The sequence below is a fragment of the Alligator sinensis genome, unplaced genomic scaffold (genome assembly GCF_000455745.1).
Source record: "Alligator sinensis unplaced genomic scaffold, ASM45574v1 scaffold294_1, whole genome shotgun sequence".
Classification (NCBI taxonomy): domain Eukaryota; kingdom Metazoa; phylum Chordata; order Crocodylia; family Alligatoridae; genus Alligator; species Alligator sinensis.
This window is the reverse complement of record NW_005842305.1, coordinates 788,629-806,098: the sequence shown is the minus strand read 5'-3', so window position 1 is coordinate 806,098 and position 17,470 is coordinate 788,629. Positions and strand designations below refer to the sequence as shown.

General features: G+C 38.9%; 1 protein-coding gene across 1 annotated transcript; it reads left to right on the top strand.

Moving 5' to 3' along the window:
* Positions 1 to 14: 14 nt before the first annotated feature.
* TBX22 (T-box 22) lies at positions 15 to 6,387 on the top strand (the record flags this gene model as incomplete). Its single annotated transcript, XM_025209733.1, has 4 exons — positions 15 to 287; positions 1,122 to 1,186; positions 1,476 to 1,561; positions 5,447 to 6,387. Coding segments are annotated over 4 exons (1,035 nt in total), but the record flags the coding sequence as incomplete, so codon positions are not given.
* Positions 6,388 to 17,470: the final 11,083 nt, after the last annotated feature.

Here is a 17,470-nt window from a genome sequence, read left to right as displayed (position 1 = left end):
GCCGCCCGCCCCCCCCCCGGGGCTGGCGGGGCTCGGGGGCGCCGGGGAAGCGCATCGCCGCGGGCAGCGGGGCCGGGCTCCGCCGGGACCCGCTGCTCGGCTCACGCCCCGCTGCCCCGCAGATCATCCTGCAGTCCATGCACAAGTACAAGCCCCGCGTGCACGTGATCGTGCAGGACGCCCGCTTCGACCTGGCGCAGATCCAGTCCCTGCCGGCGGAAGGCGTGAAAACCTTCTCGTTCAAGGAAACCGAGTTCACCACGGTCACGGCCTATCAGAACCAGCAGGTGAGAGCCGGCCCCGGGGCCAGGAGGCAGGGAGAGCGCTGATGCTGCACTAAAGGTGCCAACCTCCGCTCTTCTATGCCTGACTTCACACTAACCTGCTAACTGCCTCTCCCTGCCAGGGAGATCTGTGGGAGAGTCATGCTGTAACCCTGAAGGTCCAGAGGCAAGAGTTTCTTAGCATATGAAACCTTTTATTGGAGCCACCCTGTAGTTGAGATGAAGCTAGACATGCTTTCCAATGCCAGACATTTGAATCATGTGAGGGGCAGCTGGGCAATGTCACTGGGTGCTCACTGCCACAAGGGTTGTGTCTTGAACCACCCCTGCCAGGTGACTTTACCTTTTGGGGCCTGGCTTGCAGCCTCCTGCAGTTGTGCCAACGAGCTAGGGGGCCTGGATGGTCCTTCACAGCAAATGATCCCCAGCATCCCCAAATTTTTATAGTAAAAAGGATTGCAAAAAATAAAATAAAATAAATAAAATAAAACAAAACTGTACCAGGTAAGAGCAACAGAAGGGAAAAACATCTTTGTGTGACTGAGGTAAATACTAATAAAAGCATGTTGCTTTGAACTACTTATAGAGGTAGATATTTATAGTAGAAACAATTCCCTGTTCGGGGCAAATCTTGCTGTCCATCTCCACTGAAGTCAACCAGAACTATTTTTGTGATCCCGGAAAGCAGATTTAAATTTAAACTTAAATATAATTCACCATAACAGTCAGCAGAATGAGGGACAATTATATGTCTGTTCTATAATTTTAATTCTGCTTGCACGCAGTTTTTCTCATTCACTACTATTATTCTTTATCTTGTAACTTTTCAATTCATAGATTACAAAACTGAAAATAGACAGGAATCCCTTTGCTAAAGGATTCAGAGACCCTGGAAGAAACAGGTAAATATTATAAGAACTCAGCCAGAATCTGTAGTTACTTGTACTTGTATAGACATGATACTGGCTCCGTTTCTTATTCCTTTTAGTGTTAGATGGTTTTAATTTTAGACTGAAGTAACTTTGTTAACTCTTGGCATATAAAGAAAAAATGAGAAGCCTGCAAGACAGATTACAGAGAATATTTTACTGAACGCTGTCTAGTAAAGTAATAAGACAAAATATCCATAGATGCAATTCTGCACAATAGCTTTTTCCATCAAGTCACTGATTTCTAAGGTTTACTTTATAGGGGTGTGTTGGATGGACTTTTGGAAACATATCCATGGAGACCACCGCTTACTCTGGATTTTAAGACTTTTGGTGCAGAAAGCCAGGGTGAGTTCTGAATCTTCAAATAGCCAATAAAGAGTAAGCAAACCCATAAGCATAACGCAGAACTCTTCTGAGCACTGTGCATGCATGAGAGAATGCGACATTTGCATGAATCCCAGCGTGGGAGATGGCTGCATGACAGAGAGATTCTAATTCAGACTCAATGACTAAATAGAGATTTTAGCCTTTCATCCATGTATATGTTGAATAATAAATACCTAGTGGGTTTTTTCTTCAAGCGAGACAATATTTTTACATTAACTGTTTAGTATTTTACAGTCAGATGATATAGAAGAATAAATAAAAATATAAGAGAACTGCAACGAGCTCTCCACGGGACACTGTAGTACTGTTTCCATGAGGCTTCACGTAGGTGCAAAAGTCCACCCACCTGGGGCTCACTGAAGGATCGTCGGCCCTTGTTTCTCTCAGACAGATAATATAACCATTTAACATGGTTAAGTTAATGTCCCATTTTTGAACCGTTGATGGCTGATGGTAGGACCTTTTCAAGGACAGAGCTTAGCCATAATAGAAACTGTCCTTGCTGGTACAGGACAGCCTGAGTACCACTCTGTACAGTGGGAAGTTTGGATTCTTAGTTTAAAAGATAAAGACTGTGAGTTTTTTCAGTTGTAAGTAATGTGCTTTCAGAGTTGCCTATACACTTCCAGTAGTGCATACCACATATAACATTCCCTGGATCTAGTTCTACATACCCTCAAATAAATATTATTTTATGAGATAAAATGAGTACACACCACATATAACATTCCCTGGATCTAGTTCTACATACCTTTTGTAAGAAAACCAGCTGCTTAAGTCAATTTAAGGCATATTAAAATTTTCCCTATTGATATTTTAATAGTGCTTTAATGTACATTCATACCACACAGCAAAAATAGATAGTCGTTAAATAGGACCTTCCAATGTGTATGGAAAAATATCTGTTCAGGTATTTTGGGGAACATACATAATAAGATTTTTACCTTGTAATACTGTTACCTTGTTAAATGAATATTTTTTTACCACCCTAAAGAATTTTCTATAAATAAGATAAAAGTAATGATATATAGTCAGATTTTCTATAAGCTTGCCTGCCTTTTTCCTTAAAAAATCAAGTATTTAAATAGTAGAAGGAATGAGAGTACTTAGAAAGTAATAATCATGATGCATTTAACTGCTGCAAAGTTTTAAGTAGGTGTTGCAAGGCTTTTCAAATAAAAATCATTTTTACTTTTAAAACAAATAGTATTTCCACTGAAAAAATGTTTATTTGGATCTCCACTTTCATATTCGAACAAAAATATCTATTGGAAGCATTGCTTGAAAAATTACTCATAGTGCTGGATGAAAAACTGGGAATCTTGCATCGGAAAATTCCTTTTTAAAGCTATGATTGCCAATGTAATGGAATCTTTTACATTATGAAAAAATGTAGGCTTTTCTCTTGTGGCATACACACCCCAGCCTCTCTGAAAATGGGACTATTTCTTATTTTATAAGATCAAAAACACAAGATGCATAGGCATAAAGGCCTATGCACATAAACATAAATTTAATGTTGGTATGAAATTGTTTTTAGTTTGGATTTAAGATGGCTACTAGTGCCGTATACAAAAGATAACTGTTCAAACCTATTTGGAAGTTGACAAGTCCCAGAGGAGATGTCTTACTGGGCAGAGTGAAGCCATGATGATCAAAGTTGGATAATGAATGTGGTTTATCACACAGTAATCACAGGATTAAAGAGAGGTAGTTAGTTAGCTGTGTTAGTCTGAAGTCGGGAAGAAGACATAATAGAGTTACATATTATAGACTAACTAAACCAGAGGTGCATAAGCTTTCATAAGCATCTGATGAGGTGAGTTCAGGCTTTTGAAAATTTATAAATCTCTGATTTAGTTAGTCTGGAATATGCAGCTCTACTCTGCCTTCTGCTTGATCACAAGATTGCTAGCACACTTTATTTTGTTTGCTAGTTTATCCCACTAGTGTTTCTTATAAAGCCCAGTTTCCTGGACTCATGTAAGAATCTCAGCTTTCATTTCATAAAAGTAAATTTCTAGACCTCATGACTATGGAGAAAAGCTGGGAACCATAAATTATAGGCTCAGAGAACCTGAAGGCAAATTAAAATATATTATTAATATGATAGACAGTTTAAAAAAAGACTCTGCTATGCACTTGCTGGTTTTGATACCAAATTAAATACAAAAATATTTTCTTCATTTTCTAATTTTTTAAAATTACTCATTTTACAAAACAAATAAGGGAACAAACCCAGAGCTATATTGGGAATCTTACAATATACAATATTAGGGACATTTTAAAATGGAAAACAAATATTCTATGTACTGCCCTTTAGCTAGTGGCATAGGATCTACTTGTGAAAATTTAGATAAATAACTTTGGCTTCACACATATGGGCTTGCATCACTTAACATGACCCCAAAGCCCTTTAATAGCAATGGCAATTAGGAACATGCATATCCAGAGAAGGATAGATCCCTGCCCTGCTGCCCTGCTTCTGCTCCTAATTAAGTCAGTATTAAAACAGCAATTGATATCTATGGGGAAAGGATGACACCATTAATGTGCTAAATATCAGTCTGCAGTATTTCTACAAATAAGCACCTGTGGTGCAAGATGATACTCAGTAATTTTAAGAACCAGATTAGTTTCTACATTGCATTGTTTCTTATACCTTTGTAGTATGGACACCTTTGATATACTGACAGATATAATTATATAAAGAATTCCATATGGAACATTACACACAAAGCCTGATTAGCTAATGCTAAGAGTATATTTCCCTGTATTATCATGTGAATGTAAAAGAAATCCTAAACACATCACAACCATTTTACAAATTTGGTAAAATGTAGCCCCAAATCACAATTTTTTCCTTCCTAAGATATCCACACAGCATATAAATAAACTAAAAGAAACACACACAGTCCATCAATTTTTGATACAGAACTCTGCTAAAGTATCCATAAAGGAAGAATAGGACTCTTAAAAGGAGTAAGATTAGTAAAACAGTGTCAGTTTAGTAACAGGAATGGACATCCCTCTGGTACATTCCACTCTCAGGGCAACCAGCACTTCTTAGTTTTTACTCTTGATGTTACTGAGCAGGGGCAGAAAATGCATGCTGAATGTTGGTGTTACACATTAGTAATATGTTAAGAACTTGAACATATAAAATAAGCTGTATTGCAACATTTTTAATAACAATCATACATTTTGAATGTATTTCTAGTACAGTTAGGAAAGTACTTATTCATTGATTTAAAAAAAAAACAGATAGCAAATTGAAAAGTAAAATGTAAAGCTGTTTGGGAGAGAGTGATTGAATTCAAGTATATTTTTAATATTTTTCAAGCTGTGTGGAAAGCTAAATAAAGTGAATATATTCCTGTGAAGATAGACAAATTATACATGAATACTGAATAAAAGACAGACATTCTCATTTAAACATGCAAGGGAAATATCTTGAAGTCACAAGGAAACAGAACAGCTAAAATATTACACTGCCTTTATAACCAGGACAAGGTAATCAATTGTATATGAAGGTAGTAACTCAAAGTGTTTTAAGTTGTGTGTAACTTTAAGAATATGAGTAGTACCAGTTACATTAATGGGATTACTCACATATATATAATTACATTGCTGAGCTAGGGCCACAACAAAACAACAACAAATATGATTTCTTTATTGGCATATCATGCCATGCTTGCAGAGCTCCTTTTGACATCAACATGTATTTGAATGAAAAATAATAGAAGGATAGCTTGAGGGGAGGGGGTCTGGTTTTCACCCTAGTTACTTATTCATAACTATCCAACAACATAATTTTGATGACTTTTTTGCTTATATTTCTAGGTGGGAGCTCCGGTTCTTCCCCTGTCACCTCCAGCGGTGGGACACCATCACCTCTGAACTCCTTGCTTTCTCCATCTTGCTCACCTCCCACATTTCACCTGTCTGCAAGCAACATTGGAATGTCGTGCCCTGAAACCTACCTACACAATCTCAACTTGCCTCTTTACTACAAGATTTGTCCTTCAAGTCTTTTGAGACAACAGTCACTTCTATTTCCAAGCCAGGAAAAACTGGGAGGCACCAATCCACACATCATACCCCACTTCATGGTGGATATGCCCATGTTATCTTCCCTTGGCATAACAAATCTGAAAAATGGTAAATCTGAAGACTTGAGTGGGCAATGTCTACAAGTACCCAATTCTGCCAGTCAAATGTTGTATGGATTACATGCACCTGGAAACATTTTCCCATCAAGTCCCATTGCCCGGGAAGCACTTAATTGTTCTTTACATCCGCCATATGGCTTGTATGGTTATAACTTTTCTGTGCCATCTAGACTGATGAATACGGCCAGCCATTTCAAAGTGAATGATAGCATTCCAACCTCTTTTAGAGATGGCAGATGTAATCACTCCAACTGGCACTCAACAATTAACCATTGCCTTTAATGGGACTATATAATCATTTCTTACACAAAGACCTGGTAGCACATCTTTTCTTCATTCATACTCAAAGGTTTGCTGATTATTGAATATAAAGCGCTTCACAATTCAGGAGTGACCTGTCTAGAGATCAAACTTTTCATACACAAATGTGTCATAATGTTCTGAATGTGGATGACAATGAGATAATGTTCTGAATGTGGATGACAATGAGATAACCAGCAACAGTGACAACTTTCCATGAGAATAATTTATGTAATGTAGGATAGGAACAAACTGTACATTCATTTTCTTAATATTTGCACTCTAAAGTAGGACTGAATAAATATATAGTTTTTCAAATATTATTTTCATGAAAGTCTTCTTCAAACTCTCTTTCATTTACCTTGAAGAAAAGGGGCAATTTCTGCTTGCCTGACTCATTTAATGGATTTTAATTGGATTACATGAGGCTTTTAGCAAGCCATCCATATTAGACGAAGTGTTTGAACATATTCTTAAGGCATTCACCTTAATGCATCCTATTTAAAGCTAAGCAAGTGCTTTCCTGATTCAGGGCCTGAATGATTCAGATTAGCAGGGTTTGGTCACAAGATTTACGCTGAAGGAAAGAAAGATAAAGACCAAATGTTAGATCAGAGATTGGAAAAGGGAGTCTGCTGACATGAGGTCATGAAGAGCCTTCTTCTACCTGTGCCTCTACCAAAATGGGCATGGAGGGGAGGATGGGCCATGCCTTTCTTCACCTTGGCTGCCTGGTCTTTTGTAAGAGGTCAGGAAGCAGAGCTTAGATTTGTAGGAAGTGTGAGGTGAAATGTCTCTACTGAAGCAACTGCTGGGTCTATTCCTCTGTGTTAAGAGCATGTCAGAGAATAATGGTTGCCACACTGGATCAGACCTCCTGTCCCCTAGATCAGTATACTGTTTGAAAGTGGCCAGTACCAAATGCTTTGAAAAGGCAAGAAGCTCTACAGTAGGCACATGAGATGTCCATGGAGACAGAACATCTCATATTGCTCCCTAAAAGTGACAAACGTCAAAGTAGGAGGTATTAAATCTCTTCCAAAATATGCATTATTGATTATTATAACCCATGGATAGGCTTATTTTCCATGAACATCACCTTTGGCTTGCAAACTCACAATATAACACTAACAAGATTCTGAAATAGGAGGAATGATTTTGTTCTTTATTTGATCAATGATCAGTCCCTATCTGAAGTCAGTTTGAAAACTTGATATATGGTGAATTTTATATATGTAGAAAATAATTGATAGGGATTGACCAAATCATGGCATTAAGAAAGGGTGAGAGAAAGAATAATAACTTTACAAACATAAAAATGACATTGCTTTGGAATTAAAAATGGATACAAGAATTTTAAAAAATCAGCCAAATTCTATTTCTAATTTCATTCACAAATAGAACAAACCAAATAATGTCAAAAGCTGTTTAAATAAACACAGTTTATCTGAAATAGTTATTGATTTCCTGAGTTTACTGGGTTACTCACATCCTATTCACGTCAATAACAAGTAAATGCACAGGGCATGTATTAACTCTACCTTAACATTAAAACAGTATGTTAGATTATTAAAAAAGGACACCTGCTTTTTAATGTTTTTATTAGCAATGACACTAGTTATTTTTATTAAGGTGAGACACTGCACACAGACAATATTTATAATGAGGTGTTTTACTAATCCCTTGCCAGCCATAATAGGCTGCCTTATTCATGTGAGTAATTCTGCTGAAGAAACAGGGCCCAATTCTAAACACTGGTGTAACAAAATTCAGAAACTTGCCTCATGAAGATGGCTTGCAAGTAAAGGGAGAAAAGAATTGGCCTGTAATCTTGAACATATTCTTGCAGGAGAGGGAAGTCTCTTCCAAGTCAGTTATTTCTTTATGCAAAATGTAAAAGGTAAAACCTACATTTCACAAAAAACAGTTGTGATTAAATAAAGCATTACAATCATACTGGATAGGACATCATAATCTAAACAAAGCCAGTATTTCTCCACTTAAAAGATCTTACTGAAAATCTCAGCTAGACATTTTCAGCATGGAAGACTGTACGTAATACTATCACTCTACTTTTAATCAAGCAACATATTATTTTTATCTCCTTAACCTGAGTAAATATATTATTTGCCAAAATCCACTTCTTTTTCCATTCACAGGACATTTTCAAAACAGACTGTGATTTTCTCAGCTGTTTTTATTATTTGATTTTTTTTCTCCATGCTTTTGTTTACGCTATGGCAATTTGAAATGAGAAACTTAACATTTGAGTAGTATTGTTTAGTTACTGTTAGTTCATGTAAGTCACATGATGATCTTTTTTGATTAGATGTGCTAAATTCAGGTTCCTGGTGGGAATATTCACAGAAAACCCATTTAAAGTGAAGTTTCTGCAAATGCTTGAGCGGACAAGCTTCACATTTGTGTTTCTTGAGCATGCCAGGAAACTCAATCATGTAATTATTCATAGAGAGCCAATAAGGAATGCAGACACCTTGGACTCAAATGATTTTTAACGAATATTTGCTGAGCATTTTTTACTGTTTTTATGCAACTTTAATTTTTAGCTTTATGTGATTGTGAAATTGCTGACAAACTTTTGGTGTTTGTCACATGCTTCCAATAAATTGAAATATATATTACAGGCTGGCAGCTTCAAGTATGAACCAAATCCTGCTCACTGATTTACTTAGAGTAGCTTCAGTGAGACAGCATATAGAGTTCAGCCTACAGAGCAATATTCAGTTCAAAAGCTAAATTCTATTTTTAATTGCAAATGCTGGACTCCACTTAATTTCCCTTGAGTGTCCAAATTTAATGGAAAATGGAGATGTATTAGATGCATAAAGGATAATAATATGCTTTATGGAAAGGCAGGTAATATAAATGTGAGATTTTAGAATATAAATTATATGAATTTATTTTACCTTCATTATTTGTTATCTCACTATCCCTTATCTCCTAATTTTATAATGTCATAAATCAAGAACTTAACTGTAAAGCAAATGGATCATATTAATGAAATCCACATTATTAGTTCATATCTGTAAAACGTCTTTTTTATAGAAGTTCTCTGTCTATTACTCATTTAAAGGTGAATAATATTGAATTCTACTAGTAACTTAAATGGTAGCAGACTCAAACCTATTTAGAGTCACAAGACCTCATAACGGGGAGTGGAACATTCTGTGCAGTCTACTTGCTGTGGAGCTGGTGCCATCTGTAGAAAGTCTGATCTGACTTTCACTGGGAAGAATGGCAATTAGTCCATTGACTTTAGTGAGTGGGGTTGAATGTTGCTAGGTCACTAAGCCTTAGTGCAAGGAACTTATATAACCAGAACAGCCTTATCCAAAAAGGAAGCAACACTGAATGGAAGTGTCTAGAGAATATTATGCACTTTATACATATTACAGACAAAGTGAGTTTCAGAGTTCTGTGACTGAGAGCACCTGTTGAAATAATTAAAATCTACATAAAATAGAAATTATATCCCTGCTATGTTATTCTAAATATAGTTATGCTCTTGCCACTGTTACACTAAAACATTAGATGCATATCTGCAGAACTTAGCTCTTCACATGGTCTAATGATTAATCAGGACAATACAGAAAGGGGATGAAATCCTTTGCTACATTACAGTGACAGAACCTGGGGAAATACATATTCTGACCCTCACACTTCAGGCGTTGTGAAGGCTGAGAGGTTTTCTTTAAACCTAGGAGTTATCAGTGCTTCAGAACTGTAGTTGGGTATTTCTGCCCTGGTGGCCAAAGTTTGGTTAACCATTTTAGGTTTGGTTTTCTTCTCCCTTCAACAACAGTTCTACACTGTTAGCATGAGTGAAAATACTTTTGATTTATAGTGGTGTAGGCAATAGGAAAACCAAACCCGTTGGTTTTAGAAAATATAACTTAACATTCCCATTTTACTGAATAGCTTCAAAGCAATTGTATTTGCATTCCGTTTTTTCCCTAGTTCCATAATGTTTCTTTGGCCAGTTTATGATAATAACCAGTTTTGGAATTCTGTCACCGTTTTGTGGTGGCTAGTGAAGTTCATTGATACTGCAGAAAATGGGCTTATACCATGTACAGAATAACCATGGGAAAAGGATGTGATTTGAGTCACTCTGTGAACCATTAGAGGACTGGGTCACATTTCCCAATCTGTGGAGCTCATGAAGTTCAGAAAACTAGAATCTCAAGTGCACTTCGTACAACTAGACACATTGTGGAGATGAGAAGGCTTCTAAGTTTTGGCAGATTTACGGAGTATAAGAGGAAGTGCCTTCGTAACAGTCATTATGATATTTTTGTTAGAAGCTTTTAAAGAGGTATGTGTAGGTTTGTTTAGGATAGATAAGCTGTACCCAAATTAATCAATGACTCACATTACTTTGTTAAAATATGCAAGGGAGAAAAATGAAAGATCGTATGTCTATAAAATGCATACATACGTCCAAATTCTGCACACCGTAATTCAGTTGGTTACTATTTTTAAATAAGAAAGGAGAGAAAATCTTTCAGTTTCTACAAAGCTTAAACTTGTTCAGTAATTTCAGCAATTAATTAACTTACATAAGAGAAGTAGACTTATGTTCACATTTACAGTACTCAGAAAATTAAGCTGAAAATACTGACGCAATGTGTGTGTACTCCACTTTGGAATATGCTACATTTGTGTTTAGAAACCTACTTTTCAATGAGACAAAATAACAATTGTGTTTTTGAATCCGACTGCAGTTTGCCAGTTGGTTTCACTGGAATTTAATCTGTTTATTGGAGAAGTTTAAAAGAAGCCAAATGCATAGATTGATCATTGGTGGTAGTTGCTTTGATATAAGTGCCTTAGCATATATTTAATTTTCTGAGGTTTGGTCTGTAATTAGATGATATAATTTGCATCAAAATAATGTAAACAAACCTGGATTGGATGGCAATATAAAACAGAACAAACAAGTATACAGAATATTTGAAACATATCCAGTATTAAAACTATTTACATGTGTGGTTTGGGCCACTACAGACATGCTGTTTCAATAAACTCATAGAAAGAGAAAAAAGTGAGTATCACTTCCTACCAAAGTTTCAAATGTTCATGTTTACAAATTTGTACTGCACATTAATATGTAAACATCCGTTATTGAGAACAGATGGATATGCAATATTTACATGTTCTTTCTTGTTAGTTTTACAGTATGTGTATATATACACATGTACATACACAGGTTTTGACTCGTAAAGCACCTGAAATATGTACTGACTATTTAAAAACATGGCTGCAAAACCAGCCAAATCATACCACATTAAATTGTGTTATTTTCAAATAGTTTTTTTGTATTGGTGTCTTTTATTTATGAGTCATTTTTTATTTTGAAATCAGTATCTGTTTGAGGATGATGTATATTGGAGAGTATAGTGATAAATATTAATACTTTTTACTGAAAAGAAAGAAGCCCTTCGTACATTTTAATGGGGGGAAATGTACTATTATTTAATTTTTCTGAATTAAATCCATAATTAAATTCAAATTTTCTGAATTAAATTCATAAAACAATCCAAAATTGGTATTACTTCACCTTTTAAATGAAACATAATTTTTGACTACTAAATAAGTCCTAATATGAAATTTAAATCACTGTAATTTGTGTTGGAAAATCATTTCACCCACAAATTAGGGCTTTATTGTGCTTTGTGCTGTACAAATATTGAACAAAAAAGATGCCTCAAAGTGCTTACAATCCAACTATAAAACAGCAGATGCAGACAGACAGACAGCAGGATGCATGGGACCAGTAAGATCAGGCAGAGCAGATAGTGCTTTCAGCCTCCCAGTTCCATAACTGTAGACCTAATTTGATAGAGGCCAGTGAGGTCGCCAAGGCATGAACAGGAGCAGGGGAAAAAGCATGAAGAGGTTTGTTTGTAAATTTAACAAGTGGCTGAAGAGGCTTGGAATCACGGCCCAAGCAGAGGCAGAAGTTTATACTGGGCTGGTTGGTTGGCTCAAACAAGAAAATATTTTAAAACCTTAGATATCTGATGAACTGGTTTTATGTATACATAGCTTGGGACCTCCCTTATGTATACCTCTGTCTTTATGATATAGACATCAATGAGATCAGCAGATCATCCCTTAATGCTTCAAAAACAGGGATACTGGCAGAGCTTATCTAGGAGGACACTATCTAAATCTGAAATTTGGTACCCTACTGATCTGAAATAACTTATTGAAGCAGGCTGCAAAGCCCATGAATGTTTTGGAATAGGAGCAGTTTAATGAGGATTGGTACATGTGCATACAGCGTTTTTTTTGTTTAGATTAGATATTTTATTTTCCTATTGGTAACTTCTGGTTTGGTGAAGAATGGAAGCTGCTTGTTTTATTGCTAGTTTTATGATTGGGCTGGGATATTCATCAGAAATGCCTAAATCTCTGGGAGACAAATACAGTAAATAAATTATATAGGAACATTTTTGTAACTAACACTAAGGACCTGGGCACTTTGCAACCTCCTCTTGGGTTCACCAGGAGAATAAGCCTGTACAAGCCCCTGAGACATTTTGCTAAACACGACCCATTAGTTCAGGCTTTGAGTAAGATCTGGGATTTGGCTCAAGTGAGAGCTACTCAGAAAAAACCCTGACTTGACTTCCTCATGAACATCTTATTTAATCTGCTTTTCAGACCTGTAACAATACCTATGGTACTGTTACTATGTTAAATTAATAACAAATAAAGTAGACCCTTGAACTGAAAGTAGAGTCTGCATTTATGTCAACATGGATTAAGATTTAGGATCTTTTAAATGTTTGTTGTCAGGAGATCACTTCAATATTTGATTCCATTTCAGCCTCATTTTCATAGTTTCATAGTTTCTAGAGTCGTAAGGGACCTGAACAGATCATCAAATCCGACCCCCTGCCCCGGGCAGGAACAAGTGCTGGGATCATAATATCCCAGCCAGATATTTATCCAACCTCCTCTTGAAGACCCCCAAGGTAGGGGAGAGTATCAGCTTCCTTGGGAGCCCATTCCAGAGCCTGGTAGCCCTAACTGTAAAGTAATGCTTCCTAATATCAAGCCTGAACCTGCTCTCAATCAATTTATGGCCATTATTCCTTGTTATTTCAGGTGGTGCCTGGGGGAACAGAGCCTCACCTATTTTCCGCTGGTCCCCCCTGGTGAGTTTATAGACAGCCACCAGATCCCCTCTCAGTATTCTCTTGTGGAGGCTGAATAGATTCAGGCCCTTTAGTCTATCTTCATAGGGCCTGGCCTGCTGCCCCCTGACCATGCAAGTGGCCCTCCTCTGAACCCTCTCAAGGTTAGCCACATCCCTCTTGAAGTGCAGCGCCCAGAACTGGACTCAGTACTCAAACTGCGGCCTGGCCAGCGCTGCATAGAGGAGAAGGATCACCTCCCTGGACCTGCTTGTGATGCATCTATAGATGCACAACAAGGTGTGGCTAGCCTTACTGACCGCCTCCTCGCATTGGTGGCTTATGTCCACCCTGGAGTCAACAATGACTCCAAAATCCCTTTCACCCACTGTGTTGTTGAGAAGGGTGTTCCCCAGCCTATAGGTGTGTTGCATCCCTTCTGCCTAGATGCAGCACCTTGCACTTATCTGTGTTGAATTCCATTCTAGTTTCATCCGCCCACCTCTGTAACCTGTCCAGATCTAGCTGGATTCTGTCCCTCTCCTCCAGTGTGCCCACTTCTCCCCACATCTGTGTCATCAATTAATTTGGACAGCGTGCTTTCCACACCCACCTCCAAGTTGATGATATTGAATAGCACAGGCCCAAGGATTTTGTTTTTCAGAGGCACCCTGAATATTTTGCTTATATCTTCGTCCTGTAATGAGCTAATAGTTTAATCCATGATCTACTTAATAAGTGTAAAGGAATTTGTCTCATTTTATTCCCTATTTGTACACTTTGTAAAAACACTGAATGATTGGAAGTGTTGCTCAAGAGGTGCAAAGTCCAGAACCAACCGAACATTGCAGATCATTGGTGCATTGCACATCACTGGAAGCAAGACTATCCAACCTCAGCTCTCACTTTGCCTGCTGCCTCCCATCCCCTGAGTCTCACCACCAGAGGTGTAGCAAGCTCTTTCAGTGCCCAGGTCATAGGACAGGGGGAGCATGGATGGAGGCAGGAGGGTTACCTGCCTGGGCTCTTCTCACTTGAGTGGCAGCAGCTACTGCTGATGCTGCTATAACAGCAGGGGCTCAGGCTACCCAGGGGCTGCTCCTGGTGCCTCCTTTACCTCCTCTACTCCCAAGGGCATGGCTGTGCCTCCCATGGCAAAGCTTCCTGGGGTGGGGACATCATTTCCCCCCACTCAAAACACTACTGAGCATGGGGCTGTGCCTGCCCAGCTTCTACGGCTGGGGGGCACAGGGCTGCCCCTACCGTAGCAGAAACTCCTGGGGGCAGGGGGCCATATTGGCATCCCTTCTAAGTCAGTACCCAAGGTTGGTGCTCCACTCCCTCCCCCCTGCCGCTCCCTGCCCCCCCATTATGCTACTGCCTACCATCTAATCAACCAAAAAATAAATAAAAGGATTAGTTGATGTAGGATCAGTGAACTCAGCTGCTTCATTTCGTTATTGTCTTAATAATTCTCTCTCCCCCTCTCTTCCTCTTCCCCTCTCTCCCTCCCTCTCCCCCTCCCCGCCTCCTGCTCCCCCTCCCTCTCTCTCCCTCCTATCTCTCCCTCTCTCATTCTCTCCTCCCCTTTCTCCCTCTCTCTGCCTCTTCCTCTCTCCCTCTCCCATTTAGATCATTCTTGAGATTACCTGAGAGCAGCGCCACTTCATCCAGTTCAGATCCCTGGTCTTATCTTATGGCATTTGCAAAAGGTATTGCGTACAGCAAAATCAAGCTTGTTGAGCAAGAGATTCTTGACCAAGAAGGGATGATTCCAGTCTTACTCTGTCACTCTGGTAGTTTCAAGTTTTGCCTTATTTACATTAGTGAAAATGATACAGTATAACCTCATAAATCCGGCATGCTCAGGACTGAGCACCTGCTGGAAATTTGAAAATTCTGGATTTTTGAAACCAGAGCAGCGGCCAGTCACAGAGCCGGGGATGGCGGGGGGGGTAGAGGTGGCCAGTCCCAGAGCCGCAGCCGCCTGTGGAGCGGGGTGGTGGGGGGTGGTGGTAGCTGCTGCATGCAAACTTCCTCCTTGGCATTCAGGAGGGAGTGACCCAGAGCAGTGGCCTCATGCGGAGCAGTTGTATGGGGTGGTGGATGGCAGCCACCACGTGCAAGCTTCCCCTTCCATGTCCAGAGAAGCGGAGGGGAAAACTTTTAAAGTTCTGGATTTTAGAGAATTCCAGATTTTTGATATCCAGATTTATGAGGTTATACTGTAATGGATTCCATCTCAGGAAGCCTAGTTCAAAGCCTAGAAATCCCATCTTATAGGGTCTTTTTAAATGCTTAGCAAGGTCTTACAAAGGTTTTTGTGGTTTTGTGGATTTTGAGCATAAGACTGAGATGTGGCTGACAAAGTCAAGCACACAGTTTGTAGGGCCACAATTGGGGGTGCCAAGTGTTCCACCTCACTAAGCTCTGAGTCATTTGAATGATGGAAACATCACCCTTTCACCTCCAACAGCCATCCTACACTGACTTGCAACCTTGCTGCTTCAGTAGGCGCATGGTATATCCAAGATACTTCACAACAACCCGCTAGCACTGGTTCTGAAATCACACAGCATATGAAGATGTTTAAACATCTGAAACATATTTTGTCCAAGGTTCTAGTATATTAACATAAATATAAATGGGGAAAAAAACCTTTTTTATTTGCATCAGGAACTGTTTATTGCCTTTCTGGTTTTCAGGGTTGCTATTTTGAGATTAAGCTGGAGCTTTTTCACACTTATGACTATCATGATGTATTTGGCTGAACAAAGTGGAGCTATGTCAGTATGAAACTGGTATAAGGGAGACTGGATCATCCCAGCTGGTAAGATTTTTACAGATGTTAGGTACAGAGAGTACCCATGCATCATACAACCTCTCTCCCTTGCACTGGACTTGGGTAGTTTCTGAATGTTATGGCTATTTATTAACCCCCTCCTTTATTATGTCCTTTTAATGACAGTCTCCAGAAAGACTTACAACCACATGAGTTCCCAGTCACATGAAGTAGTTTGCCTCCTGAAGTATGAGGCAACGTTCTGTGTTATGGTTGCAATTTAGGAGAAACAGTATTCCAGACGTTGGTACCATCCTTCGGGTTTCTAAATCATACCGCATAAACTGGCAAATAAAATTTTAGGCCCTTCTCTAGACTTGTCAGTGCATAATGCCCAACAATAGTTGAACATCTCCTCCAAACAGGAATCTTAGATATTTCAGAGGCAGTTTATCGTTCACAGTAGAGCCTGATGTGCTTTCTGTCTGCAGTGTGACGATATATTAGATGCACCAATGTGGTTGCAGAGAGTTTTAAAATTTGAAAAGCCTTGCTCTTTAACTAATTTCAAGAAACCTGTTGCTCAGAGAAATCTACTTTTCTTTCTGGTGTTGGATCCAAATCTCATCTTTTAGTAGGGTATGATCTCCAACAATTTCCTCAGTGCCTAGCTTAACAGCTGTTAGTACTTAACAGTTAATCAGCTCAATTCAGTTCACCTGTGTGAGTGATCTCTGACGGGCCCATCTGCTTTGAGTCTGGCTTGTGAATAAAAAAAGGCTTCAACTCCAAAAGGAAGAAAATAGTAATGGACTTACAAGATTACTTGAAGCTATTCTTACTATTGCAACAATCCATATTTCAAGAATAGTCATTTTGCTTTTGCTTTGGCCACGAGTCCATTAGAGTATTGCTACCATATTAATCCACCACAAACAGAGTGGACTTTTTTCCTTTTAAAACATACAGAAATATCAGCTTATGCAAAAGAACAGAGATTATGCAGGCAGGTTTCCATTGTACCTACCCAGGATATTTCAAAGAGTTGGGTACTGCTATGCCAGTACCGGTCTGTCCATAAGCATTTTGTTATCCATGAATCATCTGCTTATTCCACTGAGCCAAATGGCTGCACTTCCTTTTATAAATAATGCACACTACTTCCAGTGAGAAAGCAGCTGCCAAGAGATCCACAGGGTTAGTTTGCTCTGAGTTACATGCTTTACCTTTAGACCTAGGTCCTATGTCACTACCTTTTACAAGGGTGAGCTCCGGGCCTCCACTATGTGAGACTGGGTCTCTGGCTTTGGCATCCCTTTCTCTCACCATGACTCTTTGGGATCGAAGAGCATGAACCCACTGTCCCCAACACTTGGTGTCTTATTCCTCTTGGGTGTCTTGACCAGCAGATGTTCGCAGTGACACAGAACAACCTTTCAAAACAAGC